The following is a 25,528-nucleotide window of genomic DNA, read 5'->3' as shown; positions in this document are numbered from 1 at the left end:
CGCAGTCACAAGAGCCATCCGAGCCGCCTCGACCAGCATTCCAGATCCGCCAACCAGCACAGAGACAACAATTCTTGGCCCTGAGCTGCCGCGCCGGACCGCCTGCAGACGTCATCCAGTCTCGCTTGCTGAATTGCCTGCCGTCTGGTACACGCAGCTGTCTCCCGCCACTAACTCTGTCTCAAGGGCTGTGAAGAGGTCTGGAACTGCCTCGACGCTGTCGAGCACCAAGAACTTTTTCAGTACCAGGTATATCGTGGTTCTGCCCCCTTGGTCCTTCTCCGAAGGCCCCTAGAGACAGTTACGACCCTTTGCCCCCTTGGTGCTGGAACTGAAAAACCTTGAACAGTAAGACTACACAATACCCTCCTGTTAGTATCCAAAGTGCATCCCTTTCCTTCGTGAAACTGTCTGTCCTCTGTGTTCCTTTACAGGGCGGGGCATATTTGTAATGTCTGTTGTAATGACAATAAAGTAGATATTTTTATACAACCTTGACTGGACAGTCCCTTTTTTCATTGGGTAATACCTGTATTTTCGCTGTGCTGAAACTTACCCAAGATCCATGACCTTGCAAATATAAGCCTGCCTTTCCATCCACATTACCAAAATTGGACAAGGAGGTCTTATAATTCACATGTATTCCAATCTGTTTGAATCCCTTCTGGTGTTGTAGAGGTAAGGGGGTTGATTGAAGGTTTAAAAACCAATATTCATTCCTGGACCACTGGTGCCCCGGAAGTTGAGTTGTCACAGAGACAGGTCACTGGAATCCCTTATTGACCCAGTCTCTGTCTGCTCTCTCCTGCTCTCTCCCATGGAAAAGGTAGGCCATACTATGAACCCTTGCTACACGGGATGCAGGGTCCTGGTGATGCACGCTGATGAATAGATGTCAGTGCTGCACTGGTACCTCTGCGCTCCCATCAGGACCTCACCTCACCCCACTGCATAATGTGAAAGGAAAGCAGGTGTCACTCTTGCACCAATCACAGTATTGCATTGGCCTAGGTTCTCGAGGACTCTGGTGTAGCAGTGAAAGCAAATGTCCACTGTGCATTGTTTACCCTTAAACCAATTTCTCAAAGGGCTATTTCAAAATGTTCTCCAGGTTTCAGCATGCAGCGCTTCTCCCATCAATCAGGTTCTCAAATGGCTCTGAGAACCTCTAATCCAAGTTCCAGGATGCAGTATTTCTCATTACAATCCCTTTCTCAGCAGATGCACGACTGGGTTTGTCCTTGTTTGTCTTCTCTCCATATCCCTCTCCTCAGTTCCCCCTTTCCAGAATGACGGGCATCCACAAACTACTCTCCAGCCTTGGCTTACCTCTTCTCGTTCTCACTGGTCACTCGTGTACACCTACTTTTCAGGAAAAGGTCCTCTGGCAAATCTGGTCCCTGTGTCTGGTGTCCCATTCTCCAGCCATCTGGGTCTGTTGATTGTTATTCTCATTAATGCCCATGGGGTTTTGGGTCTCTTATCAAGCAGCATCTCCAATGTTGGGTGGGACTTCTCATACTCTCCATGGCTGCCGAGTGTATTCCTGCACAGCTGCTGCGGCAAGATTCCACCCCTCAGTCACACACCTCTTTGCTGTCGTCTTCATCCCTTTTCTGATCTGTGGTGCTATGGCTGGTATCAGGTGACCGGAGCAAGAGAAGACAGACTTACGTTTCCTTGGTGTTCTCGGTCTGGCAGAGGTCAATTCAAATTGTAGCTTAAGTGGCAATGATGAAATGTAAGATTTAAGGTTGAGTAAAGCATTATGTTACGGATTATGTGTGTTACCATTTTCTTTGTAAATCGCAACATTTCCCATTTTTACACTTATTGGTGCTGACGGCTGTCTGGATTGTGTGTTCTGTGCACAAACGGATTCAAAGGCTAAAAAGCCAGACAATATAATCTCAAATCACTGTGGACTGCAGTTGGCATACAATTCCTTGGGGGCTAATTTTCTAAAATATTCTGGAAACAAAGCCTGGTGGTTGCTTGACTTACCTGTCAGACTGCGCAAACCCAGCTGGCGCAGTCCCAGGGTCGCGCTGGCATCAGAGTTGGAGAGCACGGCCAGGGCAAACCTCTCCTCGTAGAGCTGGTTTCCCCGAATGATGCGGAGGCTCGCCAGGGGGACGAAGCTGGCTAGGCTATGGGCGATGAGTACATAGCCCTGCACCTCTGTAATGCCCTGAGGGAAGAGAATGAGAGAAAGGGATCACAGCACAGAAAGAGACTGCACTGCAGATTAAACATCCTAGGGGGACGGAGCATGACCAAGGAAGGGATCTACCAAGCACTTCTAACGTCTTCGGAAAAGTTGGACAGAAAGACCATGTGTAAAGAGAGGGACGAACCCTGGAGTCTCCACCTCTGCTGATATACCCAATTCCCTATACCTGATCTATGTTATGGTGAGAGAGGACCAGTGGGTATGGCACAGAGAGGGATTTACCATGCTGTGCATTATTGTCCTGGCATAAACATGAGAAGGTGGTGGACTGGCTCCAACCACCACCACCTATAGCTAGGAAGGAGCCGAGCACCCATAATAGATGGGAGTCTGGTTCCCGTCACCACTGGCAACGTAGCTTCCAGCACCAACCAAAGTCGGATAGCTCACACTATTTATATACAGAGACTGCTCCCAGCACCGTTTCTAGAGTGGCGGATCACACAACTTATGAAGAAGGTTGGCCTCCACCAGCACCACTTATAGGGAATGAGGGGGTGCCAACATTACCCATAAGAGGGACATCCACCACAACCACCACCAATGAGGGGCCGCTCTCACAAACACCAACACGGCTGAATGGATTCCACCATTACCTACTAGAGTACAGCTCCCGCCATCACCTTCTGGTGGTCTCAAACTAGCATCCATTTTTCTTTATTTTACTTGAAACACTTGTGTATAGGCGCGTCATACATGTCATATCATATAATATCATCATATCGTATTTCGTGTTTTCATGTAGCCCTCAATGCTCCTGCCACGTCGCTTCATGAGACCATGGGGAGGAAGGCAGTTGAGGGGGTCGTAGAACAAAGCTTAAGATCACTATGTGGGGAGGGCCAGGCGAGCCTTCAGGGCTTGTCTAAACATCATGCGGTAAGGTTTCAGGCAGAAATAGCGAATTACAGCAAAAGGAGTCTTGATGGTGGAGAATTCTTCCACCGCAGCGAGCATCATTTGGCTGGTCTGAAGATAACAGCTTACGTGAAGCCAGCTTTAGTCATCTGGTTGGCTGGTACAGTGATGATATTTGGGTTAGGGTGTAGGTCACCTGGCCATGGATGGTTTTGCGTGTCAGACATAGGATCTTAAAGTCGATGTGTTGTTTAGTCAATAGCAAAAGAAACAACTTCATGGACCAGGTGATACAGATGATTCTTTATATTCCAGACAGAAGGTGGGAGGTGTAGTCTGGGATAGCTGCATTTTTTGCAGCTTTCTGACTTGCGGCCATCATAGGTTTCATGACCTTAGTCGGGCAAGGATATAACTACTGCAGGCCCAAGGTGATGCTTTGGGAAATTAGCAGAAATGGCAAGATACACATCATCATGCTCAGATGGTGTACGGCGGACTCTGTGACGGGCACGCTCTTGTGGTTTGAAGGACAAGTCCTTCTCAAAGATGATTCACAGATTTTGGGCTTGATCAATGGTTTCCCAGATCTGGTGGACATGGAAACAGTGCATGGAGCATGGCAACAAATCCAACAGTAGGACCTGCAGTGGGGAGGTAATTAATCTGGGGCAATTGGCGGCCATCCAGTCAAAATGTGAAAGAGGTCGTCTCCAACCAGTTATTGACTCACAGAGCCACATTGGAGTTTAACGTGTAGCTGAGTGTCATGAGTATACACAGGAAATACATTATCATAGCTAATGAGAGTCTGTGTCAGCGGGCCATGCATCCATTGAAAAAGATCAGTGAGAGAGTTGATAGTAGAGGGACGGCTCCCACCATTACCCATAAGGAGGCCAGATACCACCACTACCTATAAAGGCCAGCTCCTACCATCAGCTATAGGGCAGACACATTCACCACCTATAGAAGGGCCGCCTTCTCACCTAAAGAAGGGACCACTCTCACCGTCACCACAATTATGGATGACACACTTTCATTGCCTACAAAAGGGATAACTCTAGCCATCACTGAAAGGATGGAGGACTCATGGTCGTCACCAACAGGCAGGATGATCATCACTTAAAGATGTCTCCCACCGCCATCTATCAAAGAAACCGTTTCCATGCCATCCAATGGGAGGAATGGCCCCAACGTCACTGGTAGGCCTGCCATAATAAACAGGACGGATGGCTCTCACCACTACCACTCACAGGAGGATATCCTGAAACCAAAAGCTACCATCAATCACTACAGTGGGATTTAACCACCATTTCCCTCCTCCGTTTCAATGAAAGACTATCTTACCGAAAATGTCAACAGAGAGTTAAGTGTAAAAGTCGTAGAAATGTAAGAAAATAGAATTTAAAAAGAGCATCATAAAAGTAAATTTAAAAAAAACACAACAGTAGGGGGATATGTTAAATGTTAAATGTATGTGTACCGCGCACCGTCACCAACGGAATTGGTCCCCAGGCCGTCTGGCGGATCTGTAAATGATAAGGGGGGGGGAATTGGTTAGTAGGGTGAAGAGAGAGTAGGATAGTGAGAGTAGTGGTGTTCTGTTGGCAGCTTCAACTCGGTGTACACCGGGTGCTGAGCTTTGGTGTGGGTATTGGATCGGTGTCAGTCCACGTGTGCTGTTGCTCCGGCTTATGTGTTGTTGCAGTGTTGTGAAGTGCGTGCGGCTTGTTGTGTGAGAGATGGTTGTGTGAGTTTTTTGAGTGAGATAAGTATGCAGAGTGTGAGTTTATATTGGTTAGTGGGTTACATGACCTTTAGCATGCTAACATTCACATATGGCCTAAATAACAAGAAAACAAGAATGAATAAAAAGAAGCATGCAGTTAAGGGGAGAAAGAAGGCCACTAGAGGCGAACAAGGGAATATCCTGGGGTGTCTACTATTCGTTAGTTAATAAGGGAGGAATATAACAAGAACATCCATTTGTGAGATGGTGCGAGGTGAACGGTCCCCAAAAATCGTAGTTGCAATGGCTTTCAATGAAATTACAATGTTGCATTGGGCTGCAGTGGGTGCCTTCCACTGTAAACTGTAGAGAGTTTAAGCTTGGACTGGCAAACACCATTAGAAAGCTAAAGCCTACCCGTTACCACCCGGAACACCATTAGAAAGCTGAAGCCTACCCGTTACCACCCGGAACACCATTATAAAGCCTACTCATTACCACCCGAAACACCATTACAATCCTCAAGCCTACTCATTACAACCCGGAACACCATTATAAAGCCTACTCATTACCACCGGAAACACCATTACAATCCTCAAGCCTACCCATTACCACCCGGAACACGATTAGGACCCTCAAGACTGAAGGGAGGTATACCTCTTATGTTGCAACCTGCCTCCCCTTCATCAACTACACACAGGATGTTTATCAGTGGGCACACAAGCCCAAGCTGTACAAATACCTAGCCTTACTTTGAATGTCGAAAAGGGTTTGAGTGTCAGCAGTCAAAATGATCTGGCCAGTGTAGAACAATCCTATGTTTGCTTTTTATGCGATTCCTGCTTATTCATGCTTTTCTTGTATCCGCTTATTCCCACATATGTCTACCTGCGCAGCCACCCTCCTATCTCATAAAAAAGTCAATAAATAAAGACGTTTAACAAAAAAAGAACCCTCAATCCTACCTGTTACCACTTGGAACACCATTAGAAACCTCAAGCTTGCCCATTACCAACAAGAACACCATTAGAAACCTCAAGCCTACCCGTTGCCACCCAGAACACCATTAGAAAGCTTAAGCCTACCCGTTACCACCCGGAACACCATTAGAAACCTCAAGCCTACCCGTTACCACCCAGAACACCATTAGAAACCTCAAGCCTACCCGTTACCACCCGGAACAACATTGGAACCCTCCAGCCTACCCCTCACTACCCAGAACACCATTAGAACCCTCAAGCTTACCAGTTAACACCTAGATCCCCTTCCGGCTGCAAATAAGAACTACTTCTATAGCCTGCAGAATATTGCTTGGGTCCACATAATAATCTGCCTCTCACAAGACTTCTTTCACAACTCGATCAAAAATAGTTAAGTTATCCCACCTCCATCGAAAAAAAAAAAACTCACTTGTTCCGGAAGTTCTAATTCACTGCAGGCTTAGGACTAATCTGCCATTTCAAAGTAAAGCCATTGCAAAACATACCGTCCCCCGGTGAAAGAGAACCTTTTCGCCTCATATAAACCAGGCGTCCCGCCCAGCTGAAGCATTGAAGCCAGGGCCATTATGAAACACAATGATGTAACTTAACGAAGGAAGCTCCTTCCCTTACTTGGTATCCTTAGCTCCATTATAAGTGGCATTGGCTGGGCTCACGTCTGAACTCTAGGGGCTAGGGATGTAAGAATGAACATTCCAATGCAGCATGTTTTGCGGGTTATAGAATCTATTGCCAGAACAAACATGACATTTATCCCCCCAGTGACCCATAACCTGAGAAGAACATTATCAGGCCACATACCCTACAAGAGCTGTAGCCCATATCCTACGAGCGGAACGCCCTCTATGGCCAAATACCCTACAGGAGGTTTACCTCTATACCCCATGCCCCAGCAAACTTTCCCCTTGTGCCCTCACACCCTGAAAGTTTCACTAAAACCCTATCTGAGGGGGTCACCCTTGTGTCCACCCTATACCCAAGTGCTTGACTCAGAGCTCCATGTGCTAGAGGCCCCCCTCACCAAGTGTTCCCATACCACATCGGAGGTCAGGTCCTCTGTACCATTACCTTCAAGGTTTCTTCCTACTCCCTCGCATATTACAGATGCTTTAGTACTAATGAATCCATGCCCTCCAAACTTCGTCATGTGACATCATACCCTAAAATATGTTCAGTCCTTCTTGCCGCCATACCCAATACGTTAACAGGTCCCCGCCTCCCCCCTGCTGTGGTGACATCCTAGCCAGCAGGGGGGTTCGCCCACTGCACCGCCATACACTATGAGCGGTACCTTACTGGTGTCCCCATACTATCAGGGCAACAACCCCTTTGCCCTCTAGATCACAGGTTGGTGCAAATTCTATGGGGAGTTTACCCGCCTATGTCACCCACCCTATGACACATTCACTTTCCTGCCAGCATATCCCATGAGACATTCACTCACCTGTGCCCAGACGCTGTAATATTATCCCCCATCATCGCTCTGAGAAATTCACCCATCTATGCACTAATGTCTAAGGAGCAGTTCACCCAACAATGCCACACACCCTATGACACATTCACTTTCCTGCCAGCACATTCCATGAGACATTCACTCACCTGTGCCCAGACACTATAACAGTATCCCCCATCATCTCTCTGAGAAGTTCACCCATCTATGCCCCAATGTCTTAGGAGCAGTTCACCCATCAATGCCACACACCCTATGACACACTTTCGTGCCATCATATTCCATGACGGCAAACCTAAGCCTCGGAAAACGAAGCCACATCCGAGGAAGAATAAAATGCCATCAGGACTTTGTTGACATTTTCAACTTCGACCTCTACTGGGAGCAACAAAGTGACACTCCCAAACCCAATCTGAACAAATTGATGTCTCGTCTAATGATTTGCTCGTAGCACTATGCTAGGACAGGAATGACTGTCTCACTTTTGCTGTTATCACGACTTTACATCTTTTCTTCGCTACTTTGGCTTATCATTCAATTTCCTTCTATGCATGTTTCCCCTTCTACCCCACACCACCGCCCAGATTTGAAACCTACATATCGCATGATTAAGGAATATGATAGTATAAGGTGCGTGTTTTCCTTCATCTGCTGTTTATTTGTTTTTTCTGCTTATGCCTTCAATAATAACAAACCACTTTCTGGTTTGTGTTTTATGCTGTTAATACAAAATTATTTTGTACTTTTTTACATAGACTGTGTGTCTCCTTTCTTACTTCAGGTATCATATCTGTTTAGCCAATAGGACTAGATGCGATATTCCCTGCAGCATTTAATGCAACAACTTTGAGTTAACAAAGGGTAGGTTATGGAATAATATTTACCCACCCGGTCTTCTCAAAATACGAACCCATGGCACAGCAACACCCTTCATTCTATGATCTATCATATTCCATGAGACATTCACTCACCTGTGCCCAGACGCTGTAACATTATCCCCATCATCTCTCTGAGAAATGCACCCATTTATGCACTAATGTCTTAGGAGCAGTTCACCCAACAATGCCATACACCCTATGACACGCTCGCTTTCCTGCCAGCACATATCATGAGACATTCACTCACCTGTGCCCAGACGCTATAACATTATAGTTCATCCTCTCTCCAAGAAGTTCCCCCATCTATGCCCCAATGTCTTAGGAGCAGTTCGCCCACCTGTTCTCCAGAGCCTATACAACAATTGCACACCCTTCCTGTCCTTGGGTAGGTCACACACCTGTGGCCCAATGTCCTTGAAGAAGTTCACTCACCTGTTCCCCACACCCTACACATCAATCAGGTGTTCTTCCCATCTTTGTGGGGTCACTCCTCCATGCCACAATATGTCAGGGGCAGTTCACCCCAACTGGCATCTGGGGCAGCCTGGACTCACCTTCAGGAAGGAGAGGTCGTCATTTGCCCGCAGGTAGGTCAGCTCGAGGTTCCCCTGCACAACTTGACAGTCCGTGTAGAGGATGCGGAGGGCTTTGAGGTGGTCTTCGGGGCTGGAGGGGCTGAGCAGCTTCATGTCCGTCCCTGTACATACTGAAAAGAGACACAGAACAGTTACAGAAGCACTGCTTAGAACAGACGGGTCTGTTATAGGATCACTGCTGAGATGAAATGGGGCTGTTATGGGGTCGCTGTTGGGAACACGTGGACCTGTTTTAGGATAGTTTCTGGGAACACATCAGACGCGGCGTGCACCTGACTATATTACTCCCTAAAATAATGCCACCCCTCCCACCAATGAGAAATATGGAGTGACAAGAAAGCCTGCGCTTGACCCTTTATGTCATGCGATCTGCTTGGGTGGTGTGGTCATACAAGTGTTGTGAGCCTCGCCTTCCGCAAGGCCACCTGCTGTAAAGATGGCCCACATGTTCATAATATTCCGTGGATCACAAGGAAAATGCAGATTTCTTAAATTAAAATATAGGTTTACTTATCTAAAAACACACCATTTGGAAATGAGAAATATATTTTCAACGCCTAAACAAATCCTTGTATTTCCAATTTCCCAAAATAGGGGAATGAAATACACTCACCCCAAATTCTTATCAGAAGGCTTGCAAGGGTGTATTAGAGTTAGGCTCACGGCTGGGCACAAAGGGCTGGTTATGGGCTCCTTGCTAGTGGGAACCCATGGTCCTGCTGTAGGGTCATTGCTCAGAACACATGGGCCCGTTTTAGCATTACAGCTGGCAACATAAAGACGTGTTATGGGATCACTTAGGAGAACACGTGGCCTTTTATAGGATCACTGATGGAACACAATGATAGCACAGCAGTAGAGCGCTCACTTTGACATCCGTGCAGAGCCTGCAGACACAGGTTCGAATACCGGCATGGCCAAACTCGGCCTTTCATCCTTCCGAGGTCAATAAATGAGCACCACACACCGTGGGTAAGATGCCTGAAGGTTTGTAGCGCTATGTAAATGCAAAAAAACAAACAAACATGTTGCACGATTCCCCCGCTGGGAGCACATGGGTGTGTTATCAGAGCCCTGGTTCTAACTAGACTGGACTACTGCAACAGCCTCTTCCTTAATCTACCTGTCTCTACTCTTCGTCCTCTGCACCTTATCCAGAACAGGATTAGTGGACTTGTCCTGGGCCTCAAGCCCAGGGATCGTATCTCTCCAGCCCTGAAATCTCTCCACTGCCTGCAAGGATACGTTTAAGACCCTCTGAATTGTCCACAAGGCTTTCTGGGGCCGGGGACCAGACTACATGCAACTATCTCTTCCTAAGCACTTTCCTTCTCCAGCCCTCTGCTCATCCACCTCCATCTCTCTGAGGGTCAGACGCTTCTCCTGGCAGAGAGTGGGGGGTAGATCTCTCTCCTAGGCTGGTGCCTCCCTCTGGAACAGCCTCCCTGCCTCTCTCAAACCTGAGCAGGACCACCTCAGGTTCCGGAAGCAACTTAAAACCTTCCTTTTCCCTTCTGCTTTCTCTTTCTCTCTCCCTTGCTGATGTTCCTTTCTGTCGCACTAACTGGTTACCTGGCCACCCTCTGAACCTTATGGGGACCGGGCTCCTTCACGACCAGTAGCCCCTTACACTATCTCCGGGCATACCGCACACTAGGGGACTGTATCTGCAACCCTACAGTCCCCTGCCTCTTTGTACTTACTTAGATCCGGACACCCCTGCGGCACTTACTTGAGATTTGCTTTGCACCCTCCCTTGCCACTCCTCCGCTCCCTTCCCCTTGCACGATCTAAATGACACGCAGCCTAGTAAGATCGTTTGTATTGTACCCCTTTGTCTTTCCCTTCCTTGTCTTTTCGCGCCTAGAAACACTTGTGTACAGGCGCGTTATAAATGACCCCTTATATCATATCATATGTTCACTGCTGGGATCAAAAGGGTCTCTTACAGGTGCACTACTAGTAACACACAGACCTGTTAGAGGGTCAATGCTGGGGACACATGGGTCTGTTATAGGATCACTGGTTGGAACACATGGTTCTGTTATAGGATCACTGGTTGGAACACATGGACTTGTTATAGGTTTCATTGCTGGGAACACATGGTTCTGTTATAGGATCACTTGTCGGAACACACAGACTAGGTTTCATTGCTGGGAACACATGGTTCTGTTAGATGATCCCTGGTGAGAATGCATGCCGGTATTGTACGATCGGACCAGAAAAAAGGTCCGACTGTACAATATGACTGAAAAATGCTACCACCAAAGGTTCGAAAACCAAAAGTTCGAACCTTTGGTGGTAGCATTGCAGGTAAGTAAAAATTAAAAAAAAAATACTAAGTGGTATAGTGAGCGGGATGTTCGGGGGACACCCCCGCAGCACACCCGTGAAAAAAAAAAAACGAAAAAAAACAGGGCTCCAGGGATGTCCGTCGCAACACCTTGCTCACTCTAGTTTACAGTATAGTGAGCAGGGGGTTGAGGGGGACACCCCTGCAGCCCCCATAGTATGCAAGTGTGTTCGCCTGCGAAATGTGCAAACTTTTGGTAGTTTGCACCTATGTCATGCCAACTTTCCGGCCGCAGCAAATTCTGCCGCGGTCCGATCACTTAGAACCGGAATGCCTGGGCCTGTTATAGGATCACTGCTGGCAAGACATGGACCATTTATGGCTGGAGCCATGGCGCGTTACCCAGAAAACGGAATATTCCAAAGGTAAGGGAATGGGAGGAATTCCATCCACAGGGGTGCTCAGGCTGTGGAATTAAACTCCTCCTGCCCTCCTGTGCCCCTTAGGACCCCTTTCATATACCGTATGCCACCTGCTCCCTCTTCCTCTGCCTCCTGTGTCCGTCTGACCTCTTTCTACTACCCTTCTATGCCACCCGCCTCTTCTACTGCCCTCTGATGCCCACCTCGTCCGTCCTCCTGTATCCATCGGATCCTTTCTTCTATCCACTTATTCCACCCGCCCCACCTGCCCTTTTCTGCCCGTCTTCTCCTGCCCTCCTATGGCCCTCTTACGCCCCTTTCTTCTGCACTACGGCGTCCCTCTGATCCCTTTCTTCCATCCTCCTATGCCAAACTCCCTCTTCCTGTGCCCTCTTATTACCACCCCCTTCTTCTGCTCTCCTGCGTCCTTCTGCCACAGTCACTGCGGCTCGCCAGCCCCTTCTCCTCCAGTCTCAATTCGCCTGCTCTCGCATGACTGCTCTGACGCTTCCATCATCCGCTTCCTAATCGCTTCCGCTTCCTCTGCAGCTCGTTCAGGAAGGCCCGGCTTGTTCAGGAAATGCTTAAGGGTCATATGTCGCCAATTCATCTCCTGTTTGCTCTCAACAGCTTCCGCCTGGTTTCCTGAAGCATCCTGTGCAGAGCGCGGTGCTCTGTGCCAGCCGCCCAGGCCAGGGCTGGCCTAGCTCCGAGTTCCCCGGGGCCTCCTGCGCGGGCATCAGCCAGCCACTCTCGGGCAGCAGCAGGCCTAACTCCAAGGACCCCCGAGACTCCGTATCTGGCCTAGTGCTCTGACATTAGACCCCCATTCTCAGACATGAACTGGACTATTAGCCCCCACCTTCTCTCAGGCATAATTGAGCGTTTAGTCCCCCACTCCAGGGACGAGATAAACTCGCTCCCAGACCCTAAAGGCTCGGACACCACCCACCCAGGCATGTGCTGGGCTAGCTGCTCCAATTGCTCCTGAGCCTCCTGTGTTCAGCCTCAGTGCCCTAACACGAGCCTCCTAAGGCTGGCGATGAACCCCTGAGGGGGGTGGGGGGGTCCTGTGCACAGCAGAGTGATCCGACATATGACCCTCTCACCCAGGCAGGCGATGGTCCTGTCTCAAGGCCTACTGTGCAGAGCCTACCCAGAGAATAGAAGGTTGCTCAGTCAGATCCCACCTATGGAAACTCCTGTCCCTGGGAGCCCACCCATAGCATACCAGTTCCCTGGGAGCCCACCCATAGAATATCAGGTCCATAGGAGCCCACCCATAGACTATCAGGTCCATAGGAGCCCACCCATAGACTATCAGGTCCTTAGGAGCCCACCCATAGACTATCAGGTCCTTAGGAGCCCACCAATAGAATATCAGGTCCTTAGGAGCCCACCCATAGAATATCAGGTCCTTAGGAGCCCACCCATAGACTATCAGGTCCTTAGGAGCCCACCCATAGACTATCAGGTCCTTAGGAGCCCACCAATAGAATATCAGGTCCTTAGGAGCCCACCCATAGAATATCAGGTCCCTGCCGACAGAAGGACTGGACTAGGTCCTAAACAGCCTGCATGCTCCTGTGCTCTTGACATCATACCCTTCCTCCCACGGAGGCGATGGACCAGCCTCAGGGACTACTATGCAAAACCCCACTTATACATTAGCAGGTCCCTGGGAGCACAACAGGGCTCAAGTCGAGAGTACAGGTGGGTGGACAGAGCCCCTCCACTTTTTTCAGAGGATGCGTGGTCTCTCGGCACTCTGGCAGGTCTGCGATGGAAGGAGGGTTGCGGGTTTGTTAGAGGGGTTGAGAGGAAGAAAAGCAAGAGAGCTTTGATGTGCTTTTGGCAGCTTCATTTTGGAGAAAACGGTCATTGAGCATAGGTGCGTTTTCGGTTGGCAGCCGTCATGTGTTGTTGAGGTGTGATTGTGTACGGTTTCATGTAGGAATAAGAATATGGCAGGGGCATTCAACCACAGGAGCGCCACAATAATAAACAACGCAGTGTTTTGTTAACTTTTTTAATTTCTAAACATCCATCAAACAATGCCGGTTTCACACCATACGGACCCTTCTCCTGTCAGTCCATAGACTCGCCTGCTTCCAGCTCATGAGATGAGCTGGCCTCGGGCCAGGGGACTGAAACTACAACAGGAGAGGCCACTGGTGCGCATGCGCCGCTGCCTGGGCAATGCACCCCCTGCTGGCTTCCCCTGCCTCAATCCTTTCCCTCCATCTATTCTAATCTAGGTGTTACAGAGAGGCAGTGGTGGGTGTTTAGTCTAGTGTACAGAGGACTGGCAATACAAGAGGTACTATGATGAGTGATTGTGGTTGCTGCTAGGACCAGTCCCCCTTTAGTTGAGGTTTATAGACAGAAATCAAAGCATTTAACAGGGCTTGAAATTAATGTTGGATGAGCAGGACCCAAGGGGCCTCATCACGAGTTGGGCGGTATCCCCAGAGGTATTCTCGTTGGGGCTATTAGCGTTACCGCCAAACTCCCGGCGCTATTAGCGCCGGATCATGGGTTTGGCAGAACGGTAAGTCCCCATTTCCCAATGGGAAATTTTCGGCACTACTACCGCTGGCAGTATTAGTGCGCGGTAATAGCGCTGGAAATCACAGCGGATTTGCCAATCCTGCCAAACCTGTGATTTAGAAGACCAATATATGCAGCGGTAATAGCGTTACCACCACATTTAAGGGTTACCACCAAACTCGTGATGACCCCCAAAGTGGCAGGCATCACCCAGTAAGCAGGGGCTACTGCTCAGGAACCTAGAGTTGAGTGCACAAGGCACTAAAAATCTAACTTCTAAATGAGATGCACACTTAACTTTCTGGATGTTAATTATGAACCATTATATTTAAATGTGTACTAGATGGGTGAAGTAACCAAGGTGTGGTCCTTCCACCATACACCACGCAGGAATCAGGTAAGTTCCAAGGATGTTTATTGGGCCCAGATCTACAGGTAAGTTCTCAAGTACATAGGGAAGTATCACTGGCCCAATCACACAGCTCACTCTCTCGCCAACTGTCCTCTTAGAACCTCCACACTCAAAGGACAAACATTCCACACCAACATTCCACTGCTCAGGATTCCACATTACAGCAGCACTTTGCAACAATGTGTCTTACCTATTTAAGCAATAGAACACGAGCGGCGGGGGCATTACCGAAGGCCCCAGGGCATTACCAGAGTCGGTAATGTCCCCGCCGGGAGGGTTCTATTGCTATTAGTATCCCGGCCCACAAAATTTGCGTGACCGGGGTACTAAAAGCATTTTTTTTCTGTTCCGAAACAAAAACGACCAAGAAAATGGCCGCCGCCATGGAAAGGGAAAACGGAGTCCGTTTTCCCTTTCCATGGCGGCCATCGGGAGCGGACGCGCTGGGAACACAAGTGTTCCCAGCGCGTCCGCTCCCGAAAAAAGATTAAAAAAAGGTAAGTGGGGTTGGGAGGGCGGGAATGGGACCGGGGAGGAAAAAAAACAAAAAAAACAAAAAAAAAAAGTACTTGCGTCCGCGGCGGGGGACGAGGGAAGCCCTCAGCCGTGTGGAGGCGCAGAGCAGGGATGGCCCCGCTCCGAGTCTCCACATGGCTGGAGGCTTTCCTCGTCCCCCGCCGGGGACGCAGGATCAAGAAGGTAAGTTGGGGGGGGCGGGTGGGAGGGAGGGGAGGAAAAAATAAAAAAATAAAATAAAAGACTTACCCGAGTCCCCGGTAGGGGGCGAAGGCAGCCTCTCAGCCGTGGGGAGGCTCGGAGCGGGGATGGCCCCGCTTCGAGCCTCCTCATTGGCTGAGGGGCTGCCATGCCCCCCTCCGGGGACAAAGGCCGTGGAATCCCGACGGAGGGATTCCCGGCCGGGTAGGGACCTGGCGAGAGCCAATCAGAATGCTTGTTGCATTCTGATTGTCTCTCGCCGGGGTACTAATCTTTATTAACATTCTCTAATACTAAAAGTCAATGTCACATTTACATGTTTGAAAGGCATCAGTTGGCCTGAGGAGCCAAAAGTAGCTCCTGCTATCTGTTGGGTATTAAGCTAACCAGGCTCTCCTAGAGTAGAAGTTGGAGCTAAATAGCTGCCAGTTCCAAGCAATTTCAAACCTTGATTTAAGCACTTATAGGAGGATAGATAGCGCTTAGATACATAGTACTGATAGAGAGTACAAACCAATGAGATCCACAGTACTGATGGAGGTGAACACGCGTTTAGATGCTCTGATCTCTTAAGTTCTCAGGACTAGTATGCTCTTCCTATCTGCACAGACATGCATAATAGCCCAGCAGTTGAGGGGTTAATAGAGCCTGAACATAAGATGTGACGCTGACATGAAAGAGGCGGTGGTGTCTGCAGGAGGCATGGGGTGTTGCCCAAGTGACTACCTTGCAGATCATGTTTAAAGATACCCTATGTTGAAAAATCACTGACTGCATATACATGGATGTGGGAAGCCACAGATTGAATCCTCATGCACCCCTCATAACATGAAGCCCATGGACACATTGCCCTCAAAACGCCCTGCCGATGCCAGTGCACTTAATTGCCACATACAAGGAGTTACCAAAAAAGAAGTCTCGAACAATCTCCAGGTTCATGTGAAAATCAGATATCAGCTAGTGAGGAGTAGACGGGGGCGGGGGATGAGGTCTGTGTAAGGCTCGAGGATGAACGAGGATGCATAAGGCCTATTGTGTCCAGGTAACAGTAATACTACATGCTGACTGGGTTTCACTTGCTCGTGTTTATTGAACCAGAAGATGTTTTCTTGGTTGCATTTTTTCCTGGGCTTGCATAGCACAATGTCCAGAAACCCACATGGAGTAACTGGACTAATTACTGTGGTGTCTTTGCTTGCGCGGGAGGGTGCGTGGGGCAGGGCGCTGCTGCAGTGCATGGACAAAACACCTGGATACCAGGAATGCAGAGCAGTACCTCCTTTATTCACGCGTGATGTGCGTGCGCACCATATCTGGGTCACATGACCCTTCATTTCAGTTGACGCGTCGGATGACAGCGACTTCTCGCAATGCTACATCTCCCCCAGAAATAATTACAGTCCTACCCCATTTCCTCGATGCAGCGTCGAGGCTTTCGGATGATGCGCCACAGTCTTCCTTGTCGAGGAGATGTAGCTGTCCCTTCCATAGGTTCCTCCACGCTGGTGCAATCTTTTCTGTCTGGCTCATCTTTGTCCGCCGAGTATCATGACACCCCCTTTTCTTTCTTCTTCTTCTTCACTCCCTTTTCCTTATGCCCGGTTGTGTCCTCTCCTGCTTTTCTGAAGAGAGCCATTTCTCGTTATGACCCATCCATCTCTTTCTGCAGTGATCATGGATCCCTTGACGTGAGATACTTTCATAGGCCTTGGATCCAAAGGTGGCATGTCCTTGTGAACTTGGGTTTGCCTTGATTGCACTTGTTCCCCTGGTGATATGTCTGCCGCTCGTGCCCTTCTCCTCCGTTACGCGTAGTCCTTCATTCTTTCCTTTGCTTGGTTATCTGTTTCCCTTGTCTTTTTCATCTCTTCGCCGCCTCCACTTCCTGATCCTCCTGTGGTATTCTTGACCTGATGGGGCGTCTGAACATGAGTTCTGCTGGACACTTCCCTCTGGAGTCATGCAGTGTGTTCCGGTAATCTCTTAGGAGTTGGCAGAGGGCTTGTTCGATGGGCATGTATCTGATTGTTGCAATGCGGACTGCCCTCTTGATGCTGGCCATAAAGCACTCTACCATTCAGTTCCTCTGAGGCCACCAGGGTGAGCTTTTTTTGTGTCTGAATCCCAAGTAGTTTGCAAAAGGTTTTGGAAATCCTTGCTGGTGAATGGAGGGCCATTGTCTGATTTGACACCTTTGGTACTCCAAACGCTGAGAAGATGCAATTAAGTGCCGGTATCAATGCTGTGGCTGCCACAATTTCTATCTCAGGGTAGTGGGAATGTTCATCCATTGCTACCTGCGCGTATTCACCCGATTTTAGGGGTCCAAAAAAGTCTATTGCCACTTCCTTCCACTCTCCCTCACGGAGCTCGGACATGCGTAGTGGTTCCGGGAAGACTGTGGTTTGTAAACTCAGGCAGATGTGGCAGGATCCAGTGGTATCTGGGTAGGAACCGATGTCTATGCACACCAGATCTGTTGAAGTGGTCCTCATTGCCTTCGGATTTCAGCACATTGCTCAACAGGGATCTTCTCCGCCGCATGCAGCACATATCTGACCAATGGCTGGACATGATCCGTCATGGGGAAGGTCGTGCCCGCATCGAAAACACTCACGTTTATCCTGTCTGATGTCATGCGAGGTGGTCAGCTGTGACGTCATATCATCTTGTTTATCCCCTCTCTGTGCTGCGAGTCTTGCTCAACGTAGAGATTTGTACGTCTAGGGCTGATGATGTCCTCGCCAGCACGAGTATTTCTGCCAGAGAGTGTGGCACTTGCAACAGCTTTCTGTTTTAACACCAGTGACTCACAGCCTGCGATCACTTGGGATTTTATAGCTTCCTCGTTATTGTATAAGTGGAATTCACAGTGTTTTACTCTGGCCCTTTGTCGTGTGACGAATTTGTCCATGCTCTCCCATTTTTACTGTGTCGTGGTGTGGAAAATGTGCCTTTCATAGTCCACATTTCGATGCATGGCAACATGTTCTTTTAATATCTTCTTGAGATCATACTTCTATTCTACATTTTTGGGTAACTCAAATGATGTCACGTACCTCTGGACCTGCAGTGATGGTGAGTAGGCCAATGATGCGTTTGTCCTCTTGAATTCCTACGGCATCCAGGTAGGTATCAAACTCCTTCATCCATCTAGTCCATCATGGACCCAAACTGGTGGTATCTTCTGTGTCAAAAGGCAGTATTGAGGGCACGGGAATGCATCTCTCCCTTTCCACTCTTGTACGCAGGCAGGTGTACCCGGTTTCTGATCCTGATCTGACTTGGTGCTCTGCTGTCTTTCGCCAGCCTGCTTGTGTGTCTGGGTGAAAGTAAAATGGCCTCTTTCTGTTGTGCTGACAGGTTTATGCAGATTCCTGTGCCTTCCTTGCCTGCTGTGCAGTGCTGCTCCCTCTTCTGGTGCCTCTACAGGCACGATGGGGCATCTGTGGCTCTTCTGGTGCCTCTCCAGGGACTATGGGGCACCTGTGGGTCTTCCATTCACCCATCGGCCAAAGGTCTTGCTGGTCCCTCCTTTGCCTTCCCCGAGGCATCGGCTTCTTTCTGGAATACCATGACAAGCAGTGCGTGATCCGCTGACTGATAGCGGGTCGGGCTCTAGCCTCGTTGCCAGTGTGGTGTCTTTGCTTGCAGTGGTGGGTGCACAGGGCCGGGCAGAACAGCAGCGCATGGACAAAACACCCAGACACCAGGAATTCAGAGCAGTAACCCCTTTATACGCTTGTGATGCGCACGCACCATTTCTGGGTCACATGACCCTTAATTTCCGTTGACGCATCGAATGTCGCCAACATGCCCTGCTCTTCATCATCTCCGAGCCTGACATGCTCCCCCCATGGATTTCGCTTGGCCTCCCAGCCTCACTGGACCCCACCTCACCTTGCCGAGGTAAGCCCTGGCTTTGTGGACTTCTCTGCGCTTGATGCGCACTTCTGGGCTTTTTCATCACTAATATTCCTAATTGTATTTTCGACACAGCGAATGCAGAAGCGCAATCGCAATCAGCCAAACCAAGAGGCGAGAGCCGGCACCAGACCACGAAGGGCCACACAAAGGCCCCTGTCGGCTACCTGTCCGCTACAGGTATGCTACTCAACCCACTGTTCTCCTGCGATGTGTGCCCCTCTCATGCCATGACCTCCATCTTCCTATCCCTCTCTCCCAGCCTGATAGTACCCTATTTAAAGCTTTGCATCTGTGTGCGGCTGCCACCCTGCAACATGGGGTAGGCACCATGTTTATGCCCTTGCTGAACTTTTGCATCTGTGTGCTTCTGCCATCCTGTAAGACGGGGTAGGCACCATGTGTATGCCTTTGCTGGACTTTTTGCATCTGTGTGCTGCTGCCACCCTGCAAGATGGGATAGGCACCATGTTTATGCCCTTGCTGGACTTTTGCATCTGTGTGTTGCTGCCACCCTTTACGATGGGGTAGGCACCATGTATTTGCCCATTGCTAGACGTTTGCATCTGTGTGCTGCTGCCACCCTGCAACATGTGGTGGGCACCATGTGGATGCCCTTGCTGGACTTTTACATATGTGTGTTGCTGCCACCCTTTAAGATGGGGTGGGCACCATGTATTTGCCGATTGCTTTCACATTGCATGCTCATTGTTGCCCCTTATAACATGGGGACAGGCTCTACAATTGTGACCACTCTTTTTGACAGCCTTTGCACTTTGCGTATGTTGCATCGCCCCTGCACTTCCTATGATGTTGCAAGTCTTCCCTTACGCTTCCTATTCTGGAACCGGAAGCACTGTAACTAATCTAATAAACTCAAGCGCCGAGATACCTAAGGGTTTTGCACGCCAAATAAATAAACATCTAGCGATGCTACAATTACATTTCCACCAGGTGAAAAAAAGCAGAACAATTGAATGCTCGGTGGCAGGTGTGCCAGCCAGTCCGGCACCCGTGTAACCTAAATGCAAAACGGCCAGCTTCAAAAACGAACAAAGCCCAGCGCAGGACTTTGCACAAAAATGAACATTTCACAAAGGGTGGAATTCAGTTACAGGCGCAAATAAATCTGTTCCCAGCACTACGTCCCTATTAGACGCCACAGTTTTGAGAGTTCTCCCTCTTTTGTCCCCGGCGTGCTGTGTGGGTGTACGCACTGTGCCCTGGCTTCCTGCCACCTTCGCATGCCACGGTGAATTGTAATTCTCCCGCCCTCACTGTGCACGGCCTGCGTGTGTTTACTCCTCTGATGGCCTGGAAGGCAGAGCACACACCTTTCTGTTTACAAGCGTTGCTGCAGCGGGCTCGGCCCACAGCAAAGTGAACAGACCTGAACTCGAAAGCGGGAGAAAGGGCGTGGCGAACCGCCTGTGCCTAGATCCGTGTCTTCCAGGCAACGCGCTCAGCTGTGGGACTTTCTCTGGACGTCACGTTCTACGCCGTGGTGCTGTGGAGGGCTTTGGCTTTGGGTGTTCAGATATCTACTGTTTGGCTTGATGAAATGATGTATTCATTAAATGCATACATTGCCAACATTATCCATTGCACTCGAGAGACGCTACTCCAGCCCTGGTTTTAGCTTTGCATTCTTGGATTTGTATTCCTAGATTTATACGGGCAAATCCAGGACTGCAAGTCCAAGAATTGTAAATTAAACCATGGACTGGACCAGCATCTCCGGAATGGAATGGGCAGATTTGGATGCATGTTAAAGTGCCAGAGACCAAATGGTTATGTTTCGTACCAAGGGTGCAACTTTTAAATTCACTGTAGGGGCTGGTGGGAGTTTGGAATATGAGCCTTTTGGACTCGGGTAACGTCATGGGAAGTCACATTGTAGTAAGTTGCATCATAAACACTCTTTATGCCTTGTTGGGGCCCGGCCAGGCTGAAGATGTGTGGGGGGGACCCATTTCAACATGATGGTTTGGGGGCCGCCTTGCTTAGACCAGAAAACACTCTGAAGCACCTGTGGGATGCATACATCATAATGGAGACAAAGAAAAACAGCCGGGGGTTAATAGCCGCTGGTTATCACAAGACGGCCAGCCTGCAGGGAGCTGAAACACCAAATGCCCACTGAAAAGTCACAAATACTTCTTTGTCAGCAAGTGCGTGATGTGGAGGAACCAGTGTGAAAAGGCAAAAAGGTGAGAACACTTCTGTATAACCTGAGGGAAGTGACGGCCGGAAGGGTTCCAGCAAACGCGGCTTGTAACGCGAGTGCTGCAAAGCGCACATGGTAAGCCCCAATATGAAAGTAATATAGAAAGGGATATATTGCACTGCTATTGGTAACGGGGCAGTTGCTGGAGCACCCTCTGATGCTCGAGGTCCCTTTCAACTGAAACAGTTGAAAAGCCCCGATTCTGTCCCTAGCCCTGTTACTCTCTTCTTTCTACCAAAACAGAAAAGTGATGGATTAAAGGCATTACATGAATCATAACCAATGGCATTGCTCAGGGCAATGTTCCCTACCATCATTAATTTGGTTGGTCTGAGCAATTGCCTAAGGGGACCAGCCATTTGCCGCAAATTGTTAGCCTCACTGCCAATGGGCATAGTCCAATCAGAGCTGGTAGGCCATTTCCTCTCTGCATGGGAACAAAAGCAACCCCAGACATTCATCCTTGCTTGGCCTAATCATCGCGGCGCTCAATTCCCTGGCAACAAACAAGGCACCCACATCTGAGCAAGCACTCTCCTGCTTGGAGAGAAAATAGAAGACAAAAAATGGATGGATGATAGGCTTTCGATCAATCATAACCACTGGCATTGCTCTGGGCAATCTCCGGGGCAAGGAAGGAGTACAATTGTCAAGTTTAATATGCGACACATTACATCATTACTACTCTAGCCGTTCACAGCAGAATTCATTGAACAAGAATTCCATAAAACGTGGGTATAACAGGCCCATATTGGTCTGAATAGCAAGAGACTTGAGTAATCACTTCAGTGTAGTAACCTCAATCAATACTGCATCACATTCTCTGATGTCCCAAATAACCTCAAAGCAGGTGCCCAGAAGGGCGTTTCGGTCGAATGACCTTCTTCCAAAGTATGAGGCTAAACATTAACGGGACATTTTAAAAGACATTTTGGAGCACTTTCGATCACAAAGCTTGTTACATATTAAACTTCAAATGTGTATTAATTCTTTGGAATTCAGCATGGATGGTCTCCCCTGAGCCCTTCTTCTACACTACTCCTTCAACACCTTTAGCCAGGGTGTCTCACTTCAATAGCCACTCGCTCACCTTGTATTCAATCTCCAATTACAGAATGCGTTGTTGAATGACAAGGCCTAGTAGGACTGTTTTTGTTATCCTCCATCTGTCCCCTCCCCCTTCGTCTGTCTTGTTGCGCCTTGAAACACCATTTGCTGTATAGGCGCATTATAAATAACCAATGCATAAAATCCATTAGAATATTGATGGCGCTGGGTAAACCTCTATGGCAGGGCGCTGCCAGGCCACAAGACTGAAACCTGGCGGGGGTTGCTTGTGTTCTTGCGCACAGGGCACATGGCCTAGCAGAGCAGTTGATACTGGACCGCTCATTTTGGGGACGCGTCCGAGAATCATTTGTTGCCTTTCTGTAATGGGAGATAGAAAATGATGGTATGGAAGGATGCCAAGAGCAGCAATGACAGAGGTTATGATTAATTCAAACGCTTGCACCCTTCATGCTGCCCTTAAGTAGGTGAATGCAAACAAGTGAACATTTAAATATAATGAGGAAGGTACCACGTGTCACAAGTTTGTATCTTGGACAGTGGTCGAAGTGACTGGGGGCGGTGTTCGTCTAATTTTTTAAATTATGTTTTACTGGTTTCGTTTTAAAATAAGTGTAGGAAGAAGTTGAAACTTGCACTTCAGTGCACTGCACTGGATGTTACTTTAAAGAGCAGGTGCATGTATTTGGGGGTTGGTATTGTGCGTGGGAGTGGGCGTGTCAATGGGGTTTGTGAGGAGCAGGGGCAGGCCAGTAGGAAACACAGTTCCACTACTTCTTTTGGTAAACTTCGACCACTGATCTTGGATGAGCCAGCAAAGCATTTCATCCTTCTGAGGCTGATAAAATCAGTAACCTTGAGTTTCCTCATGCCCCATACCCCCCCCCACCTCCCCACACCGCCATTGTCGGGGCAAGGGGAGAGCAGCAAGTAAAGCCGAGTTGCTAGCAGTCTTAAGCCCTAGGGGAGACTTACCTAGTCCCCGAATAGGCAAGAGTGGGAGCAGGAGCTGTCCTCCACATGTCCCGGATGGTGGGAAAGAGGGGAGAAGAACTAAAGCAGTGTGTGGCCGATGGAAGCATCATGTCTAGGCAACTATTCCCCATGGCAACCACAAGTGTGCCCCCTACTGCCCCACTCACAGACATGCTAGTGCATACATGTTTCCCCTTTCTGTTAGGAGAACTATGTCTCAAAAGCAATAGATCAGTGACAAAGCTATGGTGTAATTCACATCCTGGGGGGGGGGAGGGTGGTTGGGGAGTTCACTATATAAATGATCCATATGGAGCAAATCCTGAAGTGTAATAAAGCATTTATTATTATACATGGAACGAACACTGTAGTCTTTACAACCATGGACGAGAGAGGTCTTTTGTGTACTGTACACTTATTAGAATACATTCTGGGTGATCCCAGTTTTAGCAGCCAATAAAAACATGACCCATTTAGGTTCAGTGATTTGGCCAGGATCACACAGTTTTATCAAGCGGGGAAGCCTGGCTGTGAATTCAGGATTTGTTGTTGCTCACTTGGCAGTTTCTTTAGGTTGCAGACTACATATTCTGTTGCATCTTCAGTCTTGCACCAACGTGCAATGCTGTCTGCATAGGAGCTTGGCAAGCGCTCAACTAGTGCTATGCGTGGGTGCCAACCTCTACATTTTCTGCGTGGAGTGCTCAGTCTTCAGCTGCAACCTTTCACTGAGCCAGTAGTGACATCACAAGAGGAGGCGATCTGCCCCGAAAAGGGAGGGGTAGATGGTGAAAGGGTGTATAGCTCACAAGTAGGCAGGTCATAAGTTTAAAGCTCTTTCCTCACATGGGGCAAGCCTGCACTTTGCAAGTTCAAACCCTATGGCGGGGACGCATTAGTCCTTCATACTTCTGAGTTTGATAAACTGAGTACCATTAATCAGGGTCATTATAACACATGTTTTTACAGCACTTAGTAGCTGTACTATAGCACCTAGAAGCTGGAGGTATCCAGCATGATGTGCTGAATAAGAACACGCACATCAGTATTGCTATTAGAAGGGGGTAGGACAAGTGGCTGGGTTTCAAATTCGTTACTTTCTAGACTTTTTGGACATAGACATTTTCCTGGGTCCTCCATCATGTCAGTGCCAAACATTTTGTCTGAAGGAAGAGAAACTAAGGACTAAACCAATGAAAGTGTTTCATATTTACACAAATATGGCATTAGTAACCCCTTCCACAGGATATACCTAGGAAGGGGGTGGGGTGGGGATTAATGGCCCGCCAGCCCGAGTAAAAGGCACGATCGACTAGTGAATACCCCCGGTATAGTGGATGAATGGGATGCTGCGTTCATTCATAGAAAATACTGTTCCAAGATGGCCAACACGGAGATGGAGGACAGGCTCCGTTTCCGTGGTGACCGGCAAATGGAGAGAAACTGCGGCGGGCATCGGCCCCGCAACAATCAGGTTATTAGGACTGGGGAGGGGGGATTGGGGATATAAAAAAAAAAAGAAGCGGATGGAGGGTGGGGGAAGATGGCGGTCCAGGGTGGGGGAAGCAGCCTGTGGGTTCCATGGAACGTGCGCTGAGATTAGCAGTTTCATCCGCCATCCACGATACCCGATTGGGTGCTCCCCCAGCCAGGTGCCTATTTTGTTCAAAACAATGCAGAAAGTACGTTTTCAACAAAGCTTTCACGTTGTCCATGTAAGGCAATAGTTTTTTTTGCTATCGCCCTTCATGCTAGAGTCCAGCCTGTAAGCGTGGGCTGCCCCTGAGCTATCCTCCAGTCCCCGGATGAGATATTTCACAAGTTCCGGCTGCTAGCTCACATCATTCTGTATTCTCACACTGTGTTTACATGCAGACCTAAAAGCAACCGAATGCACTGCCATGGTAGGCCCAATGCCAGCACTGGCTGAGCATTTAACACTGGACGATGTCCACCTCGAGAAGCCTTTGATCTCTCTCTGGGTTTTACAAGTGTGACAGCTGCTCCTAGCCATTGCTAGATACCATCATCATATCATGTATTCAAAATGAATGGTGTGAATGCAAGTAAGGAAATCAACTGGTGATTGCCAGTTTAAGAAAATGAATTGGTTTTGTACTGAGCGGATATTTTTTAAGAGAGGTGGCAAGACCTTTCAACACAGATGTGAATAGTGCTTTGAGAAAACAATA

The 25,528-nt window shown here is 48.7% G+C and overlaps 1 protein-coding gene across 1 annotated transcript in view; it reads right to left on the bottom strand.

The window, feature by feature from the left end:
* The window catches only part of ERBB2 (erb-b2 receptor tyrosine kinase 2), a 343,410-nt gene that overhangs the window by 159,671 nt on the left and 158,211 nt on the right, over positions 1-25,528 (bottom strand). Inside the window, exons 2-3 of the mRNA XM_069634737.1 lie at positions 8,707-8,858; positions 2,005-2,191 (exon numbers count right to left, since the gene is read on the bottom strand). Of these exons, the coding sequence (XP_069490838.1) occupies positions 2,005-2,191; positions 8,707-8,858 (339 nt within the window). The remainder of the gene's footprint in view (positions 1-2,004; positions 2,192-8,706; positions 8,859-25,528) is intronic.

The sequence above is a fragment of the Ambystoma mexicanum genome, chromosome 13, assembly GCF_040938575.1.
Source record: "Ambystoma mexicanum isolate Mex_15411 chromosome 13, UKY_AmexF1_1, whole genome shotgun sequence".
In the NCBI taxonomy this organism is placed as follows: Eukaryota; Metazoa; Chordata; class Amphibia; order Caudata; family Ambystomatidae; genus Ambystoma; species Ambystoma mexicanum.
This window is presented reverse-complemented; position numbering and strand designations above follow the sequence as displayed.